This window comes from Procambarus clarkii, chromosome 42 (assembly GCF_040958095.1).
Source record: "Procambarus clarkii isolate CNS0578487 chromosome 42, FALCON_Pclarkii_2.0, whole genome shotgun sequence".
Classification (NCBI taxonomy): Eukaryota; Metazoa; Arthropoda; class Malacostraca; order Decapoda; family Cambaridae; genus Procambarus; species Procambarus clarkii.
Window position 1 is genome coordinate 2,665,679 of NC_091191.1, and position 25,108 is coordinate 2,690,786.

At 46.3% G+C, this 25,108-nt stretch overlaps 1 protein-coding gene across 4 annotated transcripts in view; it reads right to left on the minus strand.

Moving 5' to 3' along the window:
- eIF2D (eukaryotic translation initiation factor 2D) overlaps positions 1–25,108 on the minus strand; it is a 65,655-nt gene that overhangs the window by 11,915 nt on the left and 28,632 nt on the right. For all 4 annotated transcript variants that reach the window (XM_069339815.1, XM_069339817.1, XM_069339816.1 and 1 more), the window contains exons 10-11: positions 20,864–20,950; positions 9,342–9,555 (exon numbers count right to left, since the gene is read on the minus strand). In XM_069339815.1, coding sequence (XP_069195916.1) covers positions 9,342–9,555; positions 20,864–20,950 — 301 coding nt within the window. The remainder of the gene's footprint in view (positions 1–9,341; positions 9,556–20,863; positions 20,951–25,108) is intronic.

Here is a 25,108-nt window from a genome sequence, read left to right on the forward strand (position 1 = left end):
CTGCCTGCCTCCTTCCCAGCCTGCCTGCCTGCCTCCTTCCCAGCCTGCCTGCCTGCCTCCTTCCCAGCCTGCCTGCCAGCCAGCCAGCCAGCCTGCCAGCCAGCCAGCCTGCCTGCCTGCCAGCCTGCCTGCCAGCCTGCCAGCCTGCCAGCCAGCCAGCCTGCCTGCCAGCCTGCCAGCCTGCCAGCCTGCCTGCCAGCCTGCCTGCCTGCCAGCCTACCAGCCTACCAGCCTGCCAGCTGGCAAAGAATTTTTGGCAAAGAATTATAGACCAGTTGCACTAACATCGCACATCATAAAAGTATTTGAGAGAGTGATTAGGAGTCAGGTCACCAATTTCATGGAGACCAATGACCTTCACAACCCAGGCCAACATGGATTTCGAGTGGGAAGATCGTGCCTCTCACAGCTACTTGAGCACTACGACAAAGTCACTGAGGCATTAGAAGAAAAACAGAATGCTGATGTGATATACACGGACTTCGCAAAGGCTTTCGATAAATGTGACCATGGCGTGATAGCACACAAAATGAAGTCAATGGGAATAACCGGTAAAGTAGGACGCTGGATACTCAGTTTTCTGTCAAACAGGACTCAGCGAGTAACGGTCAACCATATAAAATCTAGTCCAAGTGCAGTTAAAAGCTCCGTACCTCAGGGGTACAGTCCTTGCACCGCTGCTTTTCCTTATTCTCGTATCAGATATAGACAAAAATACAAGTCACAGCTTCGTATCATCCTTTGCAGATGACACAAAAATCAGTATGAAAATTACCTCGGCTGAAGACATTGAAAAACTTCAAGCTGATATTAATAAAGTTTTCGACTGGGCATCAGAAAATAACATGATGTTTAACAGTGATAAATTCCAGGTACTCAGGTACAGTAAAAATGAGGACCTTAACCACTGCACTGCGCAAAGCGCCTTTAGGCGCTCAGAGAGTTGTGCTTTTTGTTGTTTAATTTGGCTATATTTTAATGTTTTTTAATGTTTTCATTACTATTTGTGTTTTGAAATGGAAATAGTTGACTTTGGAAACATTTTGAAATTAAATTTACCTGAACATTTGTAAAAATAACAAAAATATGTCCTTGACAATTGCACCAAGACGTTTTTGCCGAAAATAGGTGAGCAGTGCAAGGGTTAAACATAATACAGAGTACAAAACACAATCAAATGTACCCATAGTAGGAAAACAGCATGTAAAGGATTTGGGAATAATAATGTCTGACGACCTAACGTTTAAGGAGCATAACCAAGCAAATATTGCGACAGCCAGAAAAATGATAGGATGGATTACGAGAACTTTCAAATCCAGGGATCCCATCACAATGGTTGTACTCATCAAGTCACTTGTGTTGTCCCGTCTTGAGTACTGCTCAGTACTCACTTCCCCCTTCAGAGCAGGAGAGATTGCTGAAATAGAGGGAATACAGAGAACATATACGGCACGCATAGACGCAATAAAGCACCTAAATTATTGGGATCGTCTCAAAGCCCTCCAAATGTACTCACTAGAAAGAAGACGAGAGAGATATCAAATAATATACACCTGGAAGATACTGGAGGGCCAAGTGCCAAATCTACAAAGTAAAATAACAACGTACTGGAGTGAACGATATGGAAGAAAATGCAGAATAGAACCAGTGAAGAGCAGAGGTGCAATTGGCACAATCAGAGAACACTGTATAAACATCAGAGGTCCGCGGTTGTTCAACGTCCTCCCAGCAAGCATAAGAAATATTGCCGGAACAACCGTGGGCATTTTCAAGAGGAAACTAGATTTATTCCTCCAAGGAGTGCCGGACCAACCGGGCTGTGGTGGGTATGTGGACCTGCGGGCCGCTCCAAGCAACAGCCTAGTGGACCAAACTCTCACAAGTCAAGCCTGGCCTCGGGCCGGGCTTGGGGAGTAGAAGAACTCCCAGAACCCCATCAACCAGGTATCAACCTGGTATCAACCAGCCAACCAGCCAGCCTGCCAGCCAGCCAGCCTGCCAGCCTGCCAGCCTGCCAGCCTGCCAGCCGGCCAGCCAGCCAGCCTGCCAGCCAGCCAGCCAGCCAGCCTGCCAGCCAGCCAGCCAGCCAGCCTGCCAGCCAGCCAGCCTGCCTGCCAGCCTGCCAGCCTGCCAGCCAGCCAGCCAGCCTGCCAGCCAGCCAGCCAGCCAGCCAGCCTCCCTCCCTCCCTACCAGCCAGCCTGCCTCCCTCCCTCCCTCCCTGCCAGCCTGCCTTCCAGCCAGACTGTCTCCCTGCCATCATGCTAATGGGTAGAGTGTGTTAGGCTTATCTTCGGGAATGAGCCGGTCTCGCCCCCACCACCGACAAACCACCCGCCCCCCTACATCCCATACTCTCTTTTAAAGGTCATGCGGTTCAACCGCGTGACTACCACTTACTCCCTGCCTGCCTGCCTGCTTGCCAGCTAGCCTGCCTGCCAGCCTGCTTGCCAGCTAGCCTGCCTGCCTGCCTGCCTGCCTGCCTGCCTGCCTGCCTGCCAGCCAGCCAGCCAGCCAGCCAGCCAGCCAGCCAGCCAGCCAGCCAGCCAGCCAGCCAGCCTGCCAGCCTGTGCCTGCCAGCCTGCCTTTTTCCTCCCTAATTCTCATTACTTCCATCCCTTCCTGCCTACCTCCTAGCATCTCTCCCTACCTCCCCCTCCCTCCTAGCATCTCTCTCTCCCTCCCTTTCTGACTAATTCTCCCCCTCTCTCACTGATTCTCTCCCCCTCTCTCATACTGCCTCCCACCTAAGCTTCCCCATCCATCCACCCACCGGTCAGCCATCACTGACGCAATGCGTGCATTTGGAGCGGACATGGTGCACAGATGTTTCTTGATTGTGCAGATATGTAAAACAAAAGCACAGAATGAACATTCCAGCCTTATGGCAATTCAAAATAATAGGAATAATAGGCCGTGAACCTGTGAAGTCACAGTGGGCAAACTGGACCATCTCCCACCCACCACCACAAGCCGGCGTGACGCTTGGCGGACCCCTTCCTACCCGAACTTTGTTCAGGTAGCATGACTCCCCAATCCCAATCAGGAAACTGGAAGTTTCGGATAACTAAAGTTCGGAAACCAAGTGGTGCTCTGTACATCAGGCAAACACTGTATTTATCTTTAGGTTTCCACACATGCATACATCACACACACATGTATACATTTAGATTGTTTTTTTTACTGAACTTTTCTGACATTTTTTAAATGGAGATGCCATTTACATACAGGCAATCCCTAACTTATGAACGAGGTGCGTTCCAAAAGATGTTCGTAAGTCAGCTGTTCACAAATCAAAACTAGATTTCTCAGACACAATGGAGGATGTCTTCCTGAACCCCCAAAATCAAAGAAACCCAAACTTCTGACAAAACTTATGTAAGACTTATTTACCTTCAATGATAAAATTGTTCAGCTTGTCTGATTTGATGCTTCTTGAAGAGCAAAAATATATAATTTGTAAAGAAAGGGGTAGTAAAGGGTGATGATGCATAGGCACTTGTGCACCACTAAATGATTTTCTCTATTTAAAAACAATTATCAAAGAACTTTTCCTCTATAAAAAAAATAAATAGTTATTTAGTGGTACTATTCATGTTTGAACTTTAGTATGGCAGGACAAGGAGGGAGCTAAAATGGGGATTTTGAAACTTTTCCTTGGTCTAGTGATTTTTGAATAGCTGGGTGGAAAATAATGAAAAATTCTCATGTGGAATTGACCGAGTGTACTTCCCTATACAGTACAACCTCGATTCAACGTACCCAGATTCAACGAATCGTGCACACATTTCTTTTTAAAAAATTTGTAAAAAATCCATTTCATAATTATTAACCCTTTAACTGCGCAACGCGCCTGCAGGCCCAGGCTTCGGGTGCGCAACTACGCCTACGGGTGTTTTTATTTTTCACATTCCATTCAAAACTCCTGTGGCTACATGGGGTTCACATCAGCTTCCTCAGGGCTCTTGTAAACAGACGCCATCTTTAAAAAAAAATCATGGTCCACATTGCCGGGTGTCAGAGCCTCAGTAGTGAGTGAGCAACCAAGGCTGGTGCTTGCAGCATGAGCGCACAGCACTGCTGTTCAGCATGTGACCACAGCATCGCCTAATATTGTCAAAATATATATATAATCTGTTTTATTTAGCCATGATAGTATTATAGAAGAGCCCGAGTGTGATAATGACTGGGTACAATGTTCAAATATCAGTGATTCAATGCTGTTCACGATGTTCACAGCACTAGCCACTACACCACAGCATTATTTCGTCCATCTAGGAATCTTCAAACGAGTTTTTAGGTTCCTTTTCAAAATAAACTTGGTCAATTATTCATTTACAGGTATTAGTGACCAGGATTGTGGTTATAATTAGCGTTGCGCGTAGGAAGGAGGAATTTTGGTGAGGGAGGGAGGAAGGGAGAGAATTGAGGTTGCAGGCGATAAGTCACAATAACGTGGCTGAAGTATGTTGACCAGACCACACACTAGAAGTTGAAGGGACGACGACGTTTCGGTCCGTCCTGGACCATTCTCAAGTCGATTGTGAAGAGGAGGTAGAGACAGGCAATAAATAGGCAAGAGAGAGCTGAGGAGCAAAGTAAGGTGTAGGGGATAGTAGTAATAATGAGGACTGCAGAGAGCCTATTGGCCCATACGAGGCAGCTCCTATTATAACCACCGAATGAGGAGATAGTAATAGGAATAAGAAGAGGATAGCAAGGGAGCGTAGGAGAAGACAATGAACAGAAAAAGGGGAGAAGAGAGAAAGAAAAGGAAAGAGAAAGAAAGATAAATGGAAGGGGTAAGCTTATGTTAAGTCACGTTTGTTAGAAAGATTAGAGCATTTGAGTATATACTGTGAAAGGGAAGAGTCCACAGCAACAAAGCCAGGACTCAAGTTCATGTTGGGTACATTGTGTATTAGAGCCGATTCATCAAGACTGCGTCTGTGTAGAGTAGAGGCAGGAAAGATTATTTTGGAGGAAGACCAATCAATGGGATGATTAGAATCCCTCACATAGCAGAAGAGAGCATTGTTAGTGTCTGCTATTGAGGTAGCCTCACTGTGTGGCAGTAACTCTTGTTTTGCTCACCCTACTAGATTCGTGGTTTGCTATGGGGAACACACATGTACATGGGTATATACAGTGTGTGTGAATAGTGTAATAACAGCACCAGGAGTATGTTGTGAGGAGCTATTTTGGTGAGAGAGGTGACGTCGTAATCGTGGCGTCGTCTGCTGTCTGCTGTGTGATTTGTCATGCAGTGTATGGTGGCCACTGTACTGTTTGGACACAATACTGGATTACTTGCATAGTTCTGGTAAATAAAACATGTAGATAGGTATATATAACATGTGTAATTAGTGTAATAAGAACAATAACAGAATGGTGGGAGGAGCAATGTTGGTGAGTAAGATGTTGGAGTGAGGGAGGGCTGGCTGGGTGTGGCTCCTCACACTCGCAGTGTTCTGAGTGTGTTGATGGTAAATGTATATAGTGTGTGACAGTGTATAGTGTGTACATATGTTGTAAATATACATAAATGAACATGAAACATTGGTGTGAATAACTGTATGATTTGGAGGAGTAATGTTGGTGAATACAATGTTGGAGGAGTGAGGGAGGGCTGGCTGGGTGTGACAGCTCTCACTCGTGGTGTTCTGAATGTGTTGATGGTAAATGTATATAGTGTGTGACAGTGTATAGTCTGTAAATAGATTGTATATATACATAAATTAGCATGATATATGGTAAATATGTGCAACATATGTGTACACAAGTGTCATACCCGTAACACAGTGTCTTCGGACAGTACGGATGTTTTACTGCCATAATATAGTGTACGTGTTCATTATACATAGGATTAGCACGTAAAAACAAATAAAATGTATTTGGAACTGTGCGCAAAAATTGAACAAAAATATATTCGCGGCAACTCGCGCGCCCCACCGGCCCCGGGAGCATACTGCTCTGGCGCACGGGGAATGATGACGTCACGCCCCACCTTTCGGACCCCATAGCAGCCAAAGTAAGTACAATTTCGAACTTCCGTTGCTATACCCATATACAGGGAGGAGTTTCTGACACTTTCAGAAGAAAAAAGAATTTTTTCCCCGAGGTTTCATTTCTTGTGCACTGGGGGGGTGTCGTATTTATAGGCCGCACAGTTAAAGGGTTAACATAATGGGATGAAATTTTCACGACGCTAATGCCAAATAACGGGAGATTTGTTTAAAATTACAATGGAGCCTCGACTTACGATGCTAATCCGTTCCCAGAGACAGATCGTAAGTCGAAGCGATTTTTCCCATAAGAAATAAAGGGAATTGAATTAATCCGTTCCCCACCCTCCAAAATATTAACATACAAATACATTTTATACTGAATACAATGTTTTTTCTAACTACAATACAGTACCAAAGTGTCTCTTACCTTCATAGAGGGCTCTTGATGGTGTATGGAACATGGTGATGAGGGGGGGGGGGGGGGAGAAAGAGAGTTGTTCCTGTTTGGAAGGGGAGTCCCCTTCCATTATCACATCAGGCAGTGATGTTTTCTCTGGGGTACTCTCTCTCCTACTTTTGCCTGAATACCACTAGGACCTGGTTGTGGTTCAGTGCTTGTTTGTCTCACTACAAATTTGTCGAGGCATTTGTTTTTCCCTTCATTTTAACATTTGTCTGTAATGATGCATCACAGTGTCATTGAATAGGTTAACCCTTAAAGTGCGCATCACGTCATATGACGTGCTGGACGTTGTTCCAGTAAACTGCGCATCACGTCATATGATGTGTTGGAGTACTACGCAAGATTTAAACAGCCCGCGGATACACGGGGTTCACCACACCTTCATCAGGGCTCTTGTAAACAGACGCCATTTTTTTAAAAAATCGTGGGCCAAACTCCCGGGTGTTATTGGCCTCAGTATTGAGTGAGCAACCAAGCCTGACGCACGCAGCATGAGCTAACAGCACTGCTGTTCAGCTTGTGACCACAGCATCGCCTAAAAATGCCAAATTATACTTGTTCATGCTATTATGTAGCGATGATATTATTACAGAAGACCCCTGACTGTGATAAAACTGACCAGGGTTCTGATAATAGCAGGATTGTGGTGATATTTAGTGCTGTGCGCCATGGAAGGAGGTGTAATGCTGTGGGAGGGAGGGTGGTGGCGATGTCTTTTGACTGTGTGTGGCCACCTTTTATTGACTGCACTCACCATACCAGCTTAGTGGTTCGCTATGGTGAACACAAATGTAGATACTTATATATAACGTGCGTATAGAGGGTATAAACAGCAAGAGAAGGTTTGGAGCCGCCATTTTGGTGAGGGCGGTGGCGTCGTCTGCACGACGCCACCGTGCAGACGACGGTGTTGTTTACTGGTTACCACGAGGTCTTTGGGCACCATACCAGTTTATTTGTACAAGTATGATGAATAAAACAGGTAGATATTTATATATAATGTGTGTATATAGCGTAATAACACCACACAGTATTGTTGGAGGAGAAATATTAGTGCGTCTGGCCTTGAGAGCGGCTGCCGATCAGCTGACTGTGTGAGTAGCCACATCTCTGTGCCTTTACTCACCATACAAGCTTAGATGTACAGTTATGGTGAACAAAACATGTAGATACTTATATATAACGTCTGTATATAAGATATATAGCGTAATAACACCACACAGTATTGTTGGAGGAGAAATATTAGTGCGTCTGACCTTGAGGGCGGCCGCCGATCAGCTGACTGTGTGAGTAGCCACATCTCTGTGCCTTTACTCACCATACAAGCTTAGATGTACAGTTATGGTGAACAAAACATGTAGATACTTATATATAACGTCTGTATATAGTGAATTATAGCAAAAACATTATTGTGGGAGGAGAATGAGGGTGAGTCAGATGACTGGAGGGAGGGCGGGAGTGGCTGGCTGGTACACGGCGGTCACTCCTCATTACTTTTTGACTCATAATAGCTACTTAGTGGTTCATTATAGTGAACAAAACATGCAAATAAGTATATATAACCTGTGCTTATAGTGTAATAACCGACAAAGTATTTGTTCACTGATTGATGAACATAATTGAATCAACAATAAGCACACCATATTTTTGAGTACACCAACGATTCACTCATTTTATTATATAAATATATCAAACTACACACTATTGAATAATATTACAGCAAAAAAAGTATGAAAAATCAATCAGAGACATTGAAATAATTCGGTAATTATCTCTTTGTGGCAACTCTGGCCTGACAGCTTGCAAGCAACAGACCGCCTGGGACGCACGCTGAGTCAGCGCCTATAATTTGCCAGACTTCCCCACCCTATAGCGGGCAATATATGCCACTTACGATTTTTTTATTATTTTTCCCGTGATCAGTGAACACAAATTAACAGGTTAGAAAGAAAAAATAATTTTTTTTTTTTTCAAAATGACATGCGCCTGTGGGGATGGCAGGATATTAAACCCCGAGCATGTTAAGGGTTAAGGCAACAACCTACTGCAGCTTTATTTGGGTGAGTCGTTTCAGCAAAGGTTTGCAATTCTTCCCATGCTGCACACATTTTCTTAATTGTTGAGGAAGAGACATTCTGTACTCTTGTTTCTGCTCTATGGTCATCCTTACATGGGTTTTCATATGTTGAGCCTTACCACCGACTTTCCTGGGACTCATGGCGTGATATATAATAATTACTTTAATGTTCAAAATGCAAAAAAATCACCACAAAAGCGGAATTTCTTATAGGCGCGATCGTCACTAAGCGGGCAGCTGTAGTAAACTGAGGCAGGTCGACCGCGTGACTGGGAACCACACGCTCGGTCGACCCGGACGTGTACCAACAAATATCAGAAGTCGACGACACCATCGGATGTCGAGTCGCATTTTTCGATGAAATTTACATCGTAACTCGAAATTATCGTAAGTAGGGGCAATCGTACGTCGAGGTGCCACTGTATTCACTATTTTTCATATTTGGAAAAATAATCGTCATGCACCAGGCCCCTTAAAGGGTTAAGCAGTCACTTATAGCTGATAATAATAATAATATTCAAAATGTATTCAGTCAAGTTTACACGTTTTCATGTCATCTTATTCTGAAAATCATCAATTTCCAATAAAGCAAAATAAATTTAACCTTACAATTATATAGTAACATAAGTTTCTTTTCCTTTTAAAACAAAAATAATAATATACAGTATAAGTTATTCAAAATTTCAACAAAACAAATGATCAAATTTGTAATGAATACAAAAATCACCAAAAAAGGCCAAACAACAGTTAGAAACGACGATCGGTGATTAGTTTTAACAAAACACATCAACCCACCTTCTTGTTACCACTTCTTTTAGCCACTGCCAGCTCAATGAGCTCCAACTTGCCCTTCCTGATAACTGGCACAGAACCCTGTCTGGTGATTCTCACTGCTGGTGCCATTCTTCCCAGCATGCGCGAAAAAATTTCATCCCACCGTAAAGTCTCCTTGTAGCCTTCTTTCCTGTTTACCACTGCTTCATGCAGGAGTGTATCAAGGTTAACCATTCTGTAACACGAGCAACACTTTACACGCTTGTATATAAAATAATCTTATTTCTATCGTCTACCAAGAAAAAATTATGATTTATAGTTTCCCTACACTTTGATAATTTAAAAGGTTACTACACTCTGACGATATAAAGGTTCAAAATAGTTGCCTGAATGCACCACCTCTTGGGAACAAAAGAGCATGGGAAGAGATCATGGGAAAATGTATAATAGCAGATATGCCATGATGATAGCAGCCCGTCCTCCTGTTTAGATAGTAGTTTTTGTAACTATGCACACCACAATACAAAGATTGATGCACTAAACAACTAGATACAGTAGTACAATTTAGTACTATTCACTTTATAGTATGAAAAAAATGAAGCTAAAAAAACTTAAATATTCCTAGGCCTAGTATAGCATACACATATGCTATATTAAGCCTCAGATATCATGCATTAACCTAGGAAGGTTTGTTAGCTTAGATTGTCTTTACAACAAATATAAAAAAAATTCCGGTTTGTCCAAATTCAATAGTACCGATTTCTACTTTCTAACTGCGATGTACGTTGGCATATGTAGTATGGTCTTCATCGTTACTATAAGTACTACCAAAACAGGAGGATGGGCTGATGATAGTGTGTGTCACAAGCAGCTGCCTTTGACACACACTAATGACAGTAGCTGGAGCCTGTGCAAGGACTTTAACAATTTCTAATTTTTATTGAAATGAGGCCATACAGTGAATACTCCAAAATCCAGATTATGTTGCTCTGGACCAGATTTGGTTTGGAGAAAAACCAAATTTCATAAAAATTGCACTTTGGTAAACTGAATAAGCAGTCAAAATTTCAGTAGGATGTTAATTTTCATTCAATAAATTAAATCGATTGTAAGTAGTGTATTGGGCATGCCTAATTTTATCCAGTATAGAGCATTCAAACCCAGAAATACTATATATAATATGAAAAGTATATAATAGCCCCAGTAAGTAACCAATTGTTTACTTATTACAAGCAGACTAAACCTTATTTCTACTGGTTACCACTAGAACAAATAAGTAATTAATTAATTATGTATCAATAGAAGGCACCAAACCGGGAAGGCTATGTAGCACCATCAAATGTGCGGGATAATCAGAGGGCGCTAAATATCACCAAGGATGCCAATACAAGAACAAAAACGCATAAGGCGAACGATATCAAAAGTATCCAAGTCGCCAAGAATTCTATCGAGGGACAAGCTACTGCGGGGGACGATCGGAAAACAAAGACACACGCTCGTCCTGGAAGTCAGGACATTCAACAAGGATATACATGACCATAAGAGGAACAATGCAATTTGGACAATAAGGAGCAGGGCGGCGCTCCATTAAGTGACCGTGAGTTAAACGGGTATGGCCAATACGCAACCTAGACAGAGTCATTTCCCACCGCCTGTTACGGTGGCAGGAGGAAGGCCACTGGAACACACAACTCTTAAGAGTACGCAGTTTATTACCAATAACAGAAGACCAACAACTCTGCCAGCGGGCAAGGATGGAGTCATGAATAACTGGGTAAAAGTCGGAATAAGGAATACCTTTACGGGAGATGGGACAAGTGCGGATAGCGTCCTTAGCGGCAGCATCCAGAAGGTCATTTAAAAGAGACACCAACATGACTGGGAACCCAGCAAAATGCAACCCGACTTAAATTTACTGGAGATAAGAAACAGCCAATGTTGAATCTCGATGACCACTGGGTGGACCGGATTAAAGGACCCTAAAGCCATGAGGGCACTACTAGAGTCAACTACCACCACGAAGGAGGATTGACAACGGGAAAGCAGGAGACGAAGAGCATAGAGAATAGCATAAAGTTCTGCTGTGAAGATGCTAGCCTCCGGAGAAGGCGACACATATAAGTGTGGTCAGGAAAAACAACAGAGTAGCCCACATCGTCAGCAGATTTAGACCCATCGGTGAAGATGGGAATGGAGTGGGAGTGAGAAGAAAAGTACTCAAGGAAGAGGCGTTTCAAAACTGTAGGAGGGGTAAAAGCTGTAGTGATGCAGGTAAAAAAGTATAAAATTTGGGAAGGGGGACCCTTCACGGGGGGCAAGGATGGAACAATACAAGGAGAAACATTAGTAATACGAACCGAAAGAGAATCTTGTAAGCAAGACAAACGAACAGAAAGAGGAAGGTGGTGAAGAGGAACAGGAACTAAAGGAGGGGTAAAAGTCAAAGCACGATAGAGGCGAGAGTGAGGATGCTGTAAGGATCACGCAAGATAGCGAAGACTGTAGCGATCACATGCGTTCTTAGAGAGACAGAAAGCCAGTGTCAGCGTAAAGCTGAGGGTAGGAGTTGAACGAAAAGCACCAGAGCTGAGGCGCAACCCAGTATGGTGCAAAGTATCAAGACGGCGAAGAGTAGAAGGAGAAGCAGAAGAGTAGGCAGGGCACCCATAATCAAGTTTAGACAGGACGAGAGAGGAATGCAAATAGAGAAGCGTGCGTCTATCCGCTCCCCAAGAGATATGGGACAAAACCTTAATTAGGTTAAGGGCCTTAGAGCATTCAACACGGAGGTAAGAGACATGGGGCGACCAAGACAAACGAGTGTCAAAGAATAACCCCAAAAGCTTCGTGGAATCTTTGTACTCAAGGGGATGACCATAAAGTGACAAAGAGGGATGAAGAATGACCCGCTTCCGAGTAAAAGTCATGGCACAAGTCTTAGTAGTAGAGAACTTGAAGCCATGATTGGTGGCCCAAGATGCCACGACATCAATCGCAAGTTGAAGCCGCCGTTGAAGGAGAGGCGAATCATCACCCCAACAGCAAAGAGTAAGATCGTCAACATAAAGAGCAGAGAAGATCCCAGAAAGAAGGGAGGAAAGAAGACCATTGAGGGCCATTGAAATCATCTCAAGATAAGGACAACCAGAAAAAGAGTAGTACTAAGAACACTACCTTGGGGCACACCCTCATACTGCCGAAAAGAGGCAGAGAGAGTGGTACCAAGCCTGACTCGAAAGGTACAACGAGAGAGAAAGCTTCGGAGGAAGAGAGGGAGATTACCACGAAGGCCAAAAGAACGAAGTTGGGACAGAATATGGTATCTCCAAGTCGTGTCATAAGCCTTTTCCAGGTCAAAAAGGACAGCAACAACGGAGGTCTTCGCAGCAAAAGCAGTACGAATATAGACCTCCAAGTTCACCAGGACATCTGTCGTGCTGCGGCACTTGCGGAAACCAAATTGAGAAGGAAAGAGGTGGTGATGGTGTTCCTAGAACCACATCAGACGGACATTTATCATACGCTCAAACAGCTTGCAAACACAACTCGTGAGAGCAATAGGGCAGAAGTCCTTAGGGAATGTACTGAGAGACCCTGGTTTCTGAATAGGGAGTACAACGGCATCGAGCCAGTCCTCAGGGACGGACGACGACTCCCAGACCTGATTATACAGACTCGGTAAATACCGAGACGTGCACGGAGGGAGATGGCGAAGCATCTTATAATGAACGTTATCCGAGTCCACCGCCGTAGATCCACAGAGGGATCCTCATGGCAGACTGATGTTCAGAATGAGAGAAAGGATCGTTATAGTGAAGGTGGAGATGAGTGCAGAATTCTGAAGGATAAGATTCAAGAACATGCTTACGAAGGAGGGAAGGATTGAGGAAGATGAGAACCAGAGCTAACAGAATTAAAGTGGGAACCCAGTTCGGTCGCGACCTTCATCGGATCCGCCACAAGAGTACCACTGAGGTGGAGAACCGGCGAGACATCTGGAACGAACTTGCCCGCAATCTTGCGGATCTTCTTCCAGATCTGCAGCAGAGGAGTATCGGACGTAATGGTGGAAACATAAGATTTCCAGCTCTCACGTTTAGCTGTACGGGATGGTCCTACGGGCCACCACACTTGCCTTCCGAAACAAAATAAAAGAATCAGCCGTCTGCCGGCGGCGGTGTTTCATCCAGGTTGCACGCTTACAGCGGACAGCCCGAGCACAGTCCGCATTCCACCAGGGAACGCACTTCCGTGTGCCCCGGGAGGAAGAGCGAGGAATAGAGCGGAGTGCAGCGTTGAAGACAGTGTCATAAAAAAGGAGGGCGCGAGGAAGAGGCAGAGAGGAGAGGTCAGAGAGAGTAGCACGGAGGGTAAATAGGCTCCAGTCAGCCTTGGCAAACTGCCACCTAGGGAAGGAGAGGGGAGGGTGGAAAGAGAAAAAGGAAACGAGGATAGGGAAATGATCACTGTTATGGAGGTCAAGAACCTGCCACGTGAAATCTAAGTAAAGGGACGATGAGCAGAGAGAAAGATCAAGACAGGAAAGGGTGTGAGTTCGAGAGTCCACATGAGTGGGCTCACCAGAATTCAGAAGAGATAGAGAAGAAGTGAGGACGAACGGTTCGAGAAGACGGCCTCGGGTGTTTGTCAGAACATCACCCCAGAGGGAATGTCGACAGTTGAAATCACCCAAAAGGAGCACCGGCTCTGGCAAGGAGTCCAGGAGGTGCTTAAGATCAGGAAGAGAAAGCGGTACATTTGGGGGGAGATAAATGGAACAGATTGTATACTATTTACCAACAAAACACGGGCAGCAGAACAATGGATAGGTGACGGAAGAAGTAGGGGGACAAAGGGAATATCAGATCAAATTAAGAGAGCAGTAGAGTTATGGGCCCCAGCAAGAGCTGGGGGGAAAGAAAGAAAGGAATAACCACGAAAGTGACCAGGACGAGCACCAAGCATTGGTTCCTGGAGACAAACACAAAGCGGTGAAAACTGTGTAATTAGAAGTTGGAGTTCATGGAAGTTGGCATAAAATCCACGAATATTCCACTGAAGAATAGACATTACCAAAGAGAAAGGACAGTAACTTTGAACAAGAAAGAAATAAAGGTATAGAAGAACACAGTTTATTAAAGAATCTCGGGATCAGGAGCAGGGTCGGCAAAATCAGGGTTAGGGGGCATGGGTAAACTTAGTAAGGATAGAAGGAAGGGAGCGAGAGGACAGACCAGAGGCAGACTGACAGGGTCCGGAGGGGGAGAAGACAACTGAGAGGGGCAGGCAAGGACAGCTGGAGGAGGGGGGGGAGCAGAAATCAGGGAGTGCACCTCAGCAAGGGTAGCAACCGAGAGGGAATTGGGGGCAAAAGAAACCTCCATATCTGAGACAGGGAGTTCGACCACTGAAATGGGAGGGGATGTAGTGACAGAGTAAGAGGGAGGGGGTGAGGAAGAAAGCAAAACCTTCTTACCCGCTGGAGAGGAGCCAGGCTTATGTTTCTGACTCGAAGACACAGGCGTTCCAGTAACAACGTACCGGGTGACAGACTCAATGGTCTCAGCAGGAGAAGAGGAACGGGAGCGAACAACACGAAGATTGCTGGGAGGATGATGGATATCAGCCTGGACAGACAGGTGGCATGGAGGGTCAAGAGACTGGGGGGAGGGTCAGGAAGAAAGAGTGGGGGGAGATGGGGAAGAAGACAAAGGAGATATGGCGGGACTGGGTAGGAAGGGGAAAACCCCAGATGGAGAACCGGGAGGGAGACTATCCGGGACAGGAGGTAAAGGAATAGGGAAGGAAGTGGTGGGTGTGGTCAGGTTTAAGGCCTGGAAACGGTTGTGAGACTGAGGAAGACAGGAAGGATGAGGAGAGGCAGAACGCAACACGTGAGTGTAGGAAACGCTCGCGAAAGGGGTGAGACGACAAACTTGGTGTCTCGCTTCAGGAAAAGACATACAATTACGGTGCTTCAAGTTGAGGACGGTTTCCTCGAGTTTGTAGTGCATACACGAGTGTGAGAAAGTAGGGTGGGCTTCACCGCAATTGAGGCAGCGAGCCTGGGGAGAAGTGCACTCAGACTTAGAATGACTATGTCCCCACACATGGGGTACAGATATACAGTACTGGTGCATTTGAGGACACCGTGTCCGAACTGCCAACACTTATTACAAAGTCTAGGAGAGGGAATGTACTCCTGAACGGAGCATCTGGCACCAGCAAGAATAATAGAGGCCGGAAGGACCCTACTATCAAAGGTGATTTTTACAACTCGAAGGGGCTGACGGCGACGACCACGAGGGGGTCGAGGTAAACGTGTTCACCTGGAGGACAGAATGGCCTTGGGCTTCGAGGATATGTTTAATATCCTCATGGCAATCTTTGCGGTCCCGAACACCAGTTGCAACGTGGTGTGGGAGGAGAACAGTGCCAACACTGGCATTTAACCAAGCATTTTTGGAGACCCGAACAGGGGTCTCTCCAATGCAGGACAAAGCGGCTAAGCGAGTAGCTGCATCCTGAGAGGGAGCAGCGACGACACGCGTACCGTAACTGGTGGAGTTAAAAGTAACAGAGGTATCTACTGAATCAACAAGGTGTTTATAGAGGGAGAAATCGTCAGGATGAGTAGAATCCAGATGGTGGAGATCAAAGTATTTAGCCTACAAAGCGGGACCAAACAAGGCGTTGTAAGTAATTATTACGGGAAGGGATCGTGCGAGTGCGGCCGTGGCGGGAACAGCGTTGAGAACCCCCAGAGAGAGAGGGGTTTAAAAGGCGCAATAGTCACAATGAGAGACGAAGCCGTGCCAGTGGACGAGGTGGTCAATCACTGGGGGCTGGGGGACTCCTCGACCCTACCGCAGAGGGAGGGAGGGGGAGCTGATGGGAGTAGTCAGGTCGTCGGGGCCCAATGCAGCAGGGGCTACAGGGCCTGGTCTTCCAACACAGTCCGACTCCGGGGCTTGGTCGCCCACCCCACGAGCCTGAGAAGGTACAGGGAAACATTATCAGCCATGAAAACGAGGAAAAATTTTCATTCACGAATGTGCCCCCACACCCACCATGGAGCCACAATTAGAGGCAGGACACCCAAAAAGAAGCTATCGCCGATCTTGCCAGGGCCCCCCAGGGGTGCATCGTGAGTATACGCCCACAAATGCCACCACCGTGAGTCCGTCGAGAGCGGGTTCAGAGACGAAAGGAGGATTGACAATAAAAGGGGTCCCCTCGCTAGAGACGTTGGGTACTACAGTTCTACGGGTGCAAGAGTATGCCTCCTCAAACACCCGGGCGTCAAAACAAAAGAAGGTCGAAAAATAATCAAAACAGGCAAAAGGTCGGTAGGAAATGACAATTTGATAGGAGAAGAGGGGGGAGAACAATGAAAAACGAGGAAAAGGAAAAGGGGTCTGGCAAAATTGGTAAAGGCAGCAGCAGGAGCATAAGGCTGCAAAAGGACAGAGGACTGACCCATGGAGCATCACACTCCGGCAGCTGCCACCAAGCCCCCTCACGGCGGCAACGGGCCGGACAGTGACGGGGTACCACTAGAACAAGCAGGACTAAAAAGGGATATTCTACTGCAACTCACTAACCTGATTTCAAATAGCCAATTTGAGAAGAATGAGTCTTGCAAGTCAAGACTCTGATCAAGAGAAACCCGAAACCTTGCCAACGACAATACACTAACTGGAGAACTTATCAAGACACAAGCTCCAATACACTAACCCTATTTTCATTATTAAATTCTTGATTATGAATTTTTATTACCCATACAAATAGAAAGGCAGAGAAATTTGGGAGACAAATAATCTTTAACTTTGTGAAAAGTGCCTGTAAGTACTTGAAAGGCAAAAGGAAATTGAAATAACAAAATCAGAAAATGTGATTTTGAAAGAAAGCAATACAAGACAAGACGAGCTGTCTCTAGCTGACCCTAGGTGAGGTAGGTGACCTGGAGTCAGAAAGACTCGGGCAGAATTAACCATATTTTTTGCTGTTTACAGCAAGACAGGTAAGAGTTCCATTAGGGTTCACAAATTGGGATCTGGATGAAATAAAAGTATTAGCCAATTGGGAAAATAGGCCAACAAGAAGGACTGAACCATAAACCATCCCTACTGAAGATAATTACTTACCAGAGAGGTAGGTTATATGTAGAAATACAGGGAAGGAAAACATAATAAATATTTACATGCAGAACAATTTGGTAAAGGGTACAGACAAACACTACACTGTACATGTAATACATGAACACAATATGAGATTAACCCTTAAAGTGCGCATCACTTCATATGAAGTGTAAATCGTTTTACCAGTCAACTGCGCTTCACTTCATATGAAGTGTATGGGTACCGCGCACGAGTTGGAATGGCCCGCGGTGTAGCTGGGGGTCCCATACGCTGCCCAGGGGCTCTAGTAAACAGCGGCCATTTGAAAAAAAATCCAGCTCACGATCCGATGGCATGGGAGGCCTCAGTTTAGCGAGAGTCACCATGGCGAGCGCACGGTCAAACGCCTCACGGGCACGCACCACTCAGTCCCTCACCCCAGAGCAAATAGCCCACGAATTATTCTCTGAAGGTGAAGAAAGTGTGTTTGACAATTCAGACAACGAGGAGGATTATACACAGTTGTCGGGTGATAGTAGCAGCAGCAGTGAAAGTGAGAATGACCGCCATGCCATGGCGAGGCCTATACGCTCTCCCATGCCTCCTCGCCCATTTTCTACCCCAATTCTACCACGACCTCACAGTTCCTGTGGATATTTTCTGTTTGAGGTGACGAGTCAGAGGGAGGTGACTCCTTTCTGGGTTTAGTGACTCAGATCAAAGTTTTATTGAGCCTGTGGCTGGTACCAGTGGTGTAACTGGGCGAGAAATTGTCGCGTCAGCAGCATCTCGCCCGGCCAAGCGCCACCGCATGGCACCACATGAGGGACCAAGACCCTCGTGTTCACGTGCACCCACCTCACGTGCACGTAGCCGCCGTGCTTCTCGCAGACGATATTCAGCTCCTGGTCGACGGTATGCATCGCTTCCTCGCCGTCTTTCCTCTGCATCTCGCAGGACGCCTGGTATACTTGAGTGGAGTGATGGTGACGATTTTATTCCTAATATTCCTCACTTTGACGATAAAGATGTAGGGATTACAAACCTTTTCCCTAATCAAGGTGAGGACATGGCTGAGATGGAATATTTTACAGCATTCTATGATGAACCACTCATGGAATACATTGTACACCAAACGAACCTGCATGCTGCTTACCTGATTGAGAGGGAAATCACAGAATTTTCACGACTGCAGCGTTGGAAAAATACCACAGTGGCGGAAATGTATGTGTTTTTGGCACTCTGTTTGTTGATGAAGCACTGTCACAAACATGCAATAAATGACTATTGGAGCAAGGACAAGACAATACCAACACCTTTATTCGGGAAATATATGTCACGAGACAGGTTTCAGATACTCCTCAGGTGTCTACATTTTGGAAGTGTTCAGGACTAAACACCTGATGATAGACTGTGGCGAGTGAGGCACTACATGAACGATGTTATTGGAAAATTCAGAGATTTTTACGTACCAGCACAGAAGCTGGTGGTTGATGAATCTCTCATACTTTTCAAGGGACGTGTTCCATTCAAACAGTACATTCCCTCAAAACGAAACCGATTTGGCCTGAAATTTTTTGTTCTTTGTGATTGTGAGACAGGATACGTGTTACACATGATTCTGTACTCGGCTAGTGATGTAGACATTCCCGGTAACGACGAACATGGATTCTCGGGGAGTGTAGTGAAGACCATCATGGCTCCGTGGATGAACAAGGGACACATTTTATACACAGATAATTACTATACAAGTCCCTTGCTAGCTCGGTTCTTGCTAGAAAATAGAACCGGATTGGTTGGTACAGTAAAGCCACAACGAAGGGAAATGCCTGTGTTTGACAACGACATTGCAGTTGGTGAGTGTCAGAGAAGGAAAAGTGATAACATTCTGTCAGTTCGGTGGAAAGACAAAAGAGAGGTGAACTTGTTGACAACAATTCATGATGGAACAATGGTGAACAGTGGGAAAGTGAACCATAAAACAAACGCACCACTATATAAGCCAGACTGTGTTTTAGACTATAATATCAACATGCGGTTGATTGATAAATCAGACATGATGATTGGCACTGCAGAGTGTGTGCGGAAGACATGTAGGTGGACGAAAAAAGTGTTCTTCCATCTTGTGGACATGAGCATGCTGAACTGTTTCAACATGTACCTTGTGAGAACTGGACGTAAGCCCACTTTCCGTGACTTTGTATTTGATGCTGCAATACAGTTATTAGGAAAGTTTGCAAAAGATGTCCCAGGTATTCAGCGGCCCATCATAAACCCACTGTTGCATCATGCTGGTACTCCACGCCTCGCTCACACTGAAGGCTTCCTAGCACACAGACCCAAGTATTTGCCACCTGGTGTGAAGCGTGCAATAGCCCAACGTGATTGCTTGGTGTGTAAAACAACGACACGTAGAAACAAGAAACGGAAGCTTGTGCAAACATGGTGTGAAACGTGTGGTATCCCATTATGTGCTGTCGACTGCTTCAATGACTACCACAGTCTAGAAATCTTCTAAGTGTGCTTTAAAGTGTGTATAGCGTGTGCGAGTGTGTAAATATGTAAAACATATAAGCAGATAGCGTGTGCGTGTGTGTGTAAATATATACAAATATAAGCAGAACATACAATATAATAGACTGTAATGACATATTATATTGCCGTAATTGAAAACATTTGTGTGCGCCTGTGTATACTCAAATATGCAACAATTATTGATACAAAATATGTTCAAACAGTATTTGAAACACAATTAGTGAAAAAAAATTAGATAAAATGCGCTTAGGACATTGTAAATAAATAGCGCGAAAATATATTTGTGGCAACTCTGGCTGTTTGAGGACCGCGCGTAACACCTTCCGGGCGTGTACTGCATGAGCGAACATGCAGATTGTGACGTCATCAACCGTGCTTCTCGGCTCTATTGCAACAAAAGTAAGTACAATAGAATTTTTTTTTTATTTTTCCCGTGATCAGTGAACAGAACTTAACAGATTAGCAAAAAAAAAAATTTTTTTTTTTTCAAAATGACATGCGCCTGTGCGGATGGCAGGATATTAGACCCCGAGCATGTTAAGGGTTAACCTAACAGAGTCCTATGGTATGTACAAGTGAGAGAAACGTGTGTAGTGACGGCAGGTACACGTACCTAAATTGGCCAGCAAACCCCCACCACTTCCCAAAAACACCTTAATGCATATATTTATATGTAGTAATTAGCTAACCATAATAATATAGTATGATAATACTTACATAACTACATCCTATAACAAAGTCTATTATCAGAGAAAAACTAAGATTAAATAATGAAATACGTATGTACTGAACAGTAAAAGAAAAAAATGAAATTTCACCATGAGAACGAACTTATTACATTCTGTACAGCATACAGATGGATATCCAGAAAAAAATAATTATACTTACTTTTGTCCTTCTTTTTGAAGGCCCTTCACTTTTATGTAGTCTGTAACTATGCTTCTAACTTCAGCCATAGATAAGACATCACCTTTACTGCAAGAAAAGAACAAGCGTTGAATGCAATGAAACGCCATTTTCTGGGTGAGCCCCAGAGGCTCCATTTAGTTATCAGGCTGATATATGTTATATTAGTCTGGGGCATCAGTCAATTGAGTTCAGCCAACCAGGGACCACGAGCCAGAACGTGGCCCCCTCAGAGAGGCAAAGGGAGCAATGGCCTATAGAAACCCCCATGTGGTTGGGGGCATTCCATATCTGCCATCGACCGGGATTGGCACTCAGAAAGGTAGGCATAATAAAACATACCCCACTTGGTAAGAAAGAGCGACCGAAACTAAACAGTGAGGCAGAACTTGCCCTACAACTTAAGGAAACAAGCAAACATCACATCTCACCGCCGCACTGCCTGTCCGCGCAGTTAAGAGCACCCCGTCCAAGGACCAGGACGGCTCAGGTGGCGCATGAGCAAGCCGGAGGTGAAATAAAAGCACAAGCTAGCTTACAAAACGGGGTCAATGTGACATCCACCCCAAAAGCAGGAGCAGCTCTGCCAGCGCCGCACGATATGAGGCAACAGTATTTGGCATTTGGCATCAAATGACTGTCCTGAAAGGCCAAGAAAGTAAGGACAAGACAGCCTGATCAGAAGCAGAAGACAACCTACTAAGAGAGGGAGAAAATGGCAGAAAGAATGCCAGGAAATCTCTTCATACGGTCGCCAAGACGAAGCTCGCAGGTGGGACACCATCAACAAAGCCACCTGATCACCATACAACTGGCGTCAAAAAGACCAGATGCGAAGAGAGGAAGAGAAGACCGAACCACCCAGGTACTTGACCGGACCGATCTGCACAACTACTCGAGCAACCATCGAGTGACCCAGGAACCCCCCCCCCCCCCCCGAAACAGTTAAAGGTTGGACTGCAGCCGCAGCAACAACTCTGGAGGGAGAGACAAGGAAGTGGTCAAGAGTCCCACACAAGACTCAGCCATTTCTGAGCCTAGGATGGAACTTGATGGGACTTCCTCCAATTCACCAGGAACCTGAACTCGGCAAGCTGGGAATGAACCACACCCCTGGTGAGCAGACAAACAGACTGGCTGGGAGCCCACACCAACCAGTCGTGGAGGTAGGCCAGAACCCGAACCCCTAACAGATGCAGACAAGTCACCACGACCCGGGTAAGACTCATGAAAATGTGAAGTGCCAGATTCAAACCCAAAAGAAAGGCAACGAAAGCGGTAAGCCTGATGCCCACCACGAAATCTAACCAGTCCCTGAACCCTGGATGAATAGCAACTTATTAATATGCATCCTAGAGGTCCAGGGACACCATCCAGGCACCCAGCTCCAAAAGAAGCCGGACATGAGACAGTGGTCATTCAAGAAGAGGGGCAAGGATTCCAGGGGTTCAAAGTCCAGAACGAACCACTGATCCGCACAATCCCATTTCTGCATTGGAAATAAGCTGAAAACCCACCTGAGGGACGGGGGATCGTTTCAATCACACTGAAGCACACCCACCCCTCCGAGATGACCCAATGGAGCGCAGAGAAAGAAGCCTGTTCCGTGAGCCCAAGTCCCCAAAGGAGGAGCCAACCAACGCCACCACAAGCCAGTGGATACGACCCAAAAATTCCCACAAATCGTGGAACCAAGCATGAGCAAACAGCGCAAGCACCTCCCGCATCGCCCTGTCAACGGGGCAAAACCGCGAACGAGCCGACGCTCCTTACAAGAAGACAACCGATGAACAGAGCGATCACCTCATCTACCAGACAAGGCCCTGGCACAATCCTTCCGAGAAGGCCATGAACGGCCACCCCAGAGAACCAACAAGTCCGACAAAGGACGACACTTGAAGAAGCCGCCTGCAGAAATTGTGTGACCGCAGTCTCCGCAAATAGCAACGGACAAAACAGTGACAAAACCTAAGAGCCAGGGCCCAAGCGGATTCCAAAGAAAGAGTGAGCACAGCCTGACGGCATGCAAGGAAAGAAGCAAAGAACAGACACACCACCTCCTTGAGAATCAGTGCAAAGAGTTTCAACAGCGCGCTGACGTCCAAGCTGCCGAGGTCAGGGCACGGGATGAGGGCCTGGCACTCAATGCCTCCACATCCTCAAGCCAGGCCGAAGACAGCTCGAAAAGGAAAAAGAAGCGCAAGACCTATTCCAAATGCCCACAGGCACACAAATCCTCGTCGACCAAGGATGCCGAAAAGGAAGGAACATGCATATTCAGCTGCATACAGCCAACATCCTGAGGAAGCACGGACTAACAAGCACGGATTAAGGTGCTCAAACTCCCCCCCCCCCCCCAGGTAAACCTGCAGAATAGTAGATGTTTCTCATCAATCAAGCATGCTGGTTCGACCGAACCATGCCATGCCCCAATAAACAGAAAGGGCAGTCTGCCAGCCAGGAAAACTCTGGAACCTCCAAACGCACCCAATACAAGGAAGAACCGAACTCAAACAAGGACAGATCCATCACGGAGGCAGAATCCGGGTCTCGTAGGAGGTAAGCAGCAAGCACCTCCCGAACCTCCTTAGATGAGATATGAAAGGCAGAAATCCTCCTGCAAGAAGGAGCCAAGAAACCCAAGGGATCCTCGGAACCGAACCCAGGGAAGAGCCGACCCTAAATCATACTCATACAGGGATTGGGGGGGGGGGGTTAGAAAACCCATTCTCCCTGTAACAACAAGCCCCCGCAAAGAAGGTACCCAACACATAAGCGAGGTCAAAGGGGGCCCAAGGTCCCCCAGGTCAACTTCTCCCCAGCCCCAGAATCCTCCAAACCAGAACCTGGGGCAGAGCAGTCCTCCATACCCTTTACCCCTGAAGAAAAGGCAGAGTCTAGGGGGAAGGCAGAAAAGAAGGGGGCATGCTGGTGGGGCTCAGAAGCCTCGGCTGGAGGAATCGGCTCGAATGCCTCCGTCCCCAACCCGAATGGGGCAGTCCCCGAAGCTGCTCGAGTCTCATTACCAACTAAACCCTGCCCAGACTTCAAAACCCTCAGATGTTTGGGAGCTGGAAGCAGGGGAGGGGGGAACAGAATGAACAACAGGGGAAGGGACTGGGGAGCGTGGACTGAACCAAAGTCGAAGTGACTAACGCCCCCAGGTCCGGATCCCTAGAACCACAAAAGGGCAGCCTCTGGGCATCCGGGTGGGCAAGCAACCTAGCACGTTGCAGCAATCTGAAATGAGCATGCAACGCGGATGCTGCCTGATCCTGAATATCATGTCATAAGAATGGGTAAACTGGAGAACAAACAGAGAGCACAATTTGCAAGACTGAGTCATCGGTGTCGTTGACTCGACAGGCAAAAGCAGTGACTGTCGCCCTAGGACAAGGGCGTGCAGCAACCTTCAAACTCGCACGAGGTGAGATGGAATTCTGAAGATGCATCCATAGGTCTAATAAGCCCCAATGGGGATTTCCAGGGCCCACAGGCTGACTGCTATGGAAAGCCCAGGCAAGGTACTGCAAAACTGGCCGGGCCCAAACTAACAAGGGAATCTGCTAAAGCTGTACCCCTGCGACGTGTCCAATCATGGGGGCCTAGAGGAGGACCACCCAAACAGAAGTGAACCAATAGCCAAACCAGGCAGACCCCCTTCAGGCAAGAAAACAAAAATAAAAGAAAAAAACCCACAAAAGGACAACATTTCCAGAAGGAACAGAAACTAGCTGCCGCATAGGTCAGCGAGCTGCGCAGTACCTTGCACCGCTACCAGCAAATGATACCACTTTCTACCCAAGGCAAACAGAAGCCACGAAAACCCCCAGCTGGGCCCCATGGGAGGGGTAAGTGCCGAGCGGCAAGACCCCCTACGGAAGCGGTTCCTAAAAGTTCTATGGAAGGGAACCCTAGAACCCAAGGGTAGTACTTACAAGGCACCCAGAAAAAAACCCTGAGTGCATGCAGCCCCCTTTACTAATCAAAGTACACCTGGCCACCGTGCCTCACACGCAGCAGAAAACACACCACTATGGCACACAACTGCACTAGAATCCGAGGCCAGAGTCAATGTCCACCCCGGACAACATCAGCCAACGAACTAAATGGCTTGGGTAGCCAGCGCGGGGGGAGGGGGGGGGGGGAGGGCTCCCCCTTACCTCTCCTGGGGGGGAGCTGCACAGACAGGCGGCACAGTGGTGAGATGTGACGTTTGGTTGTTTG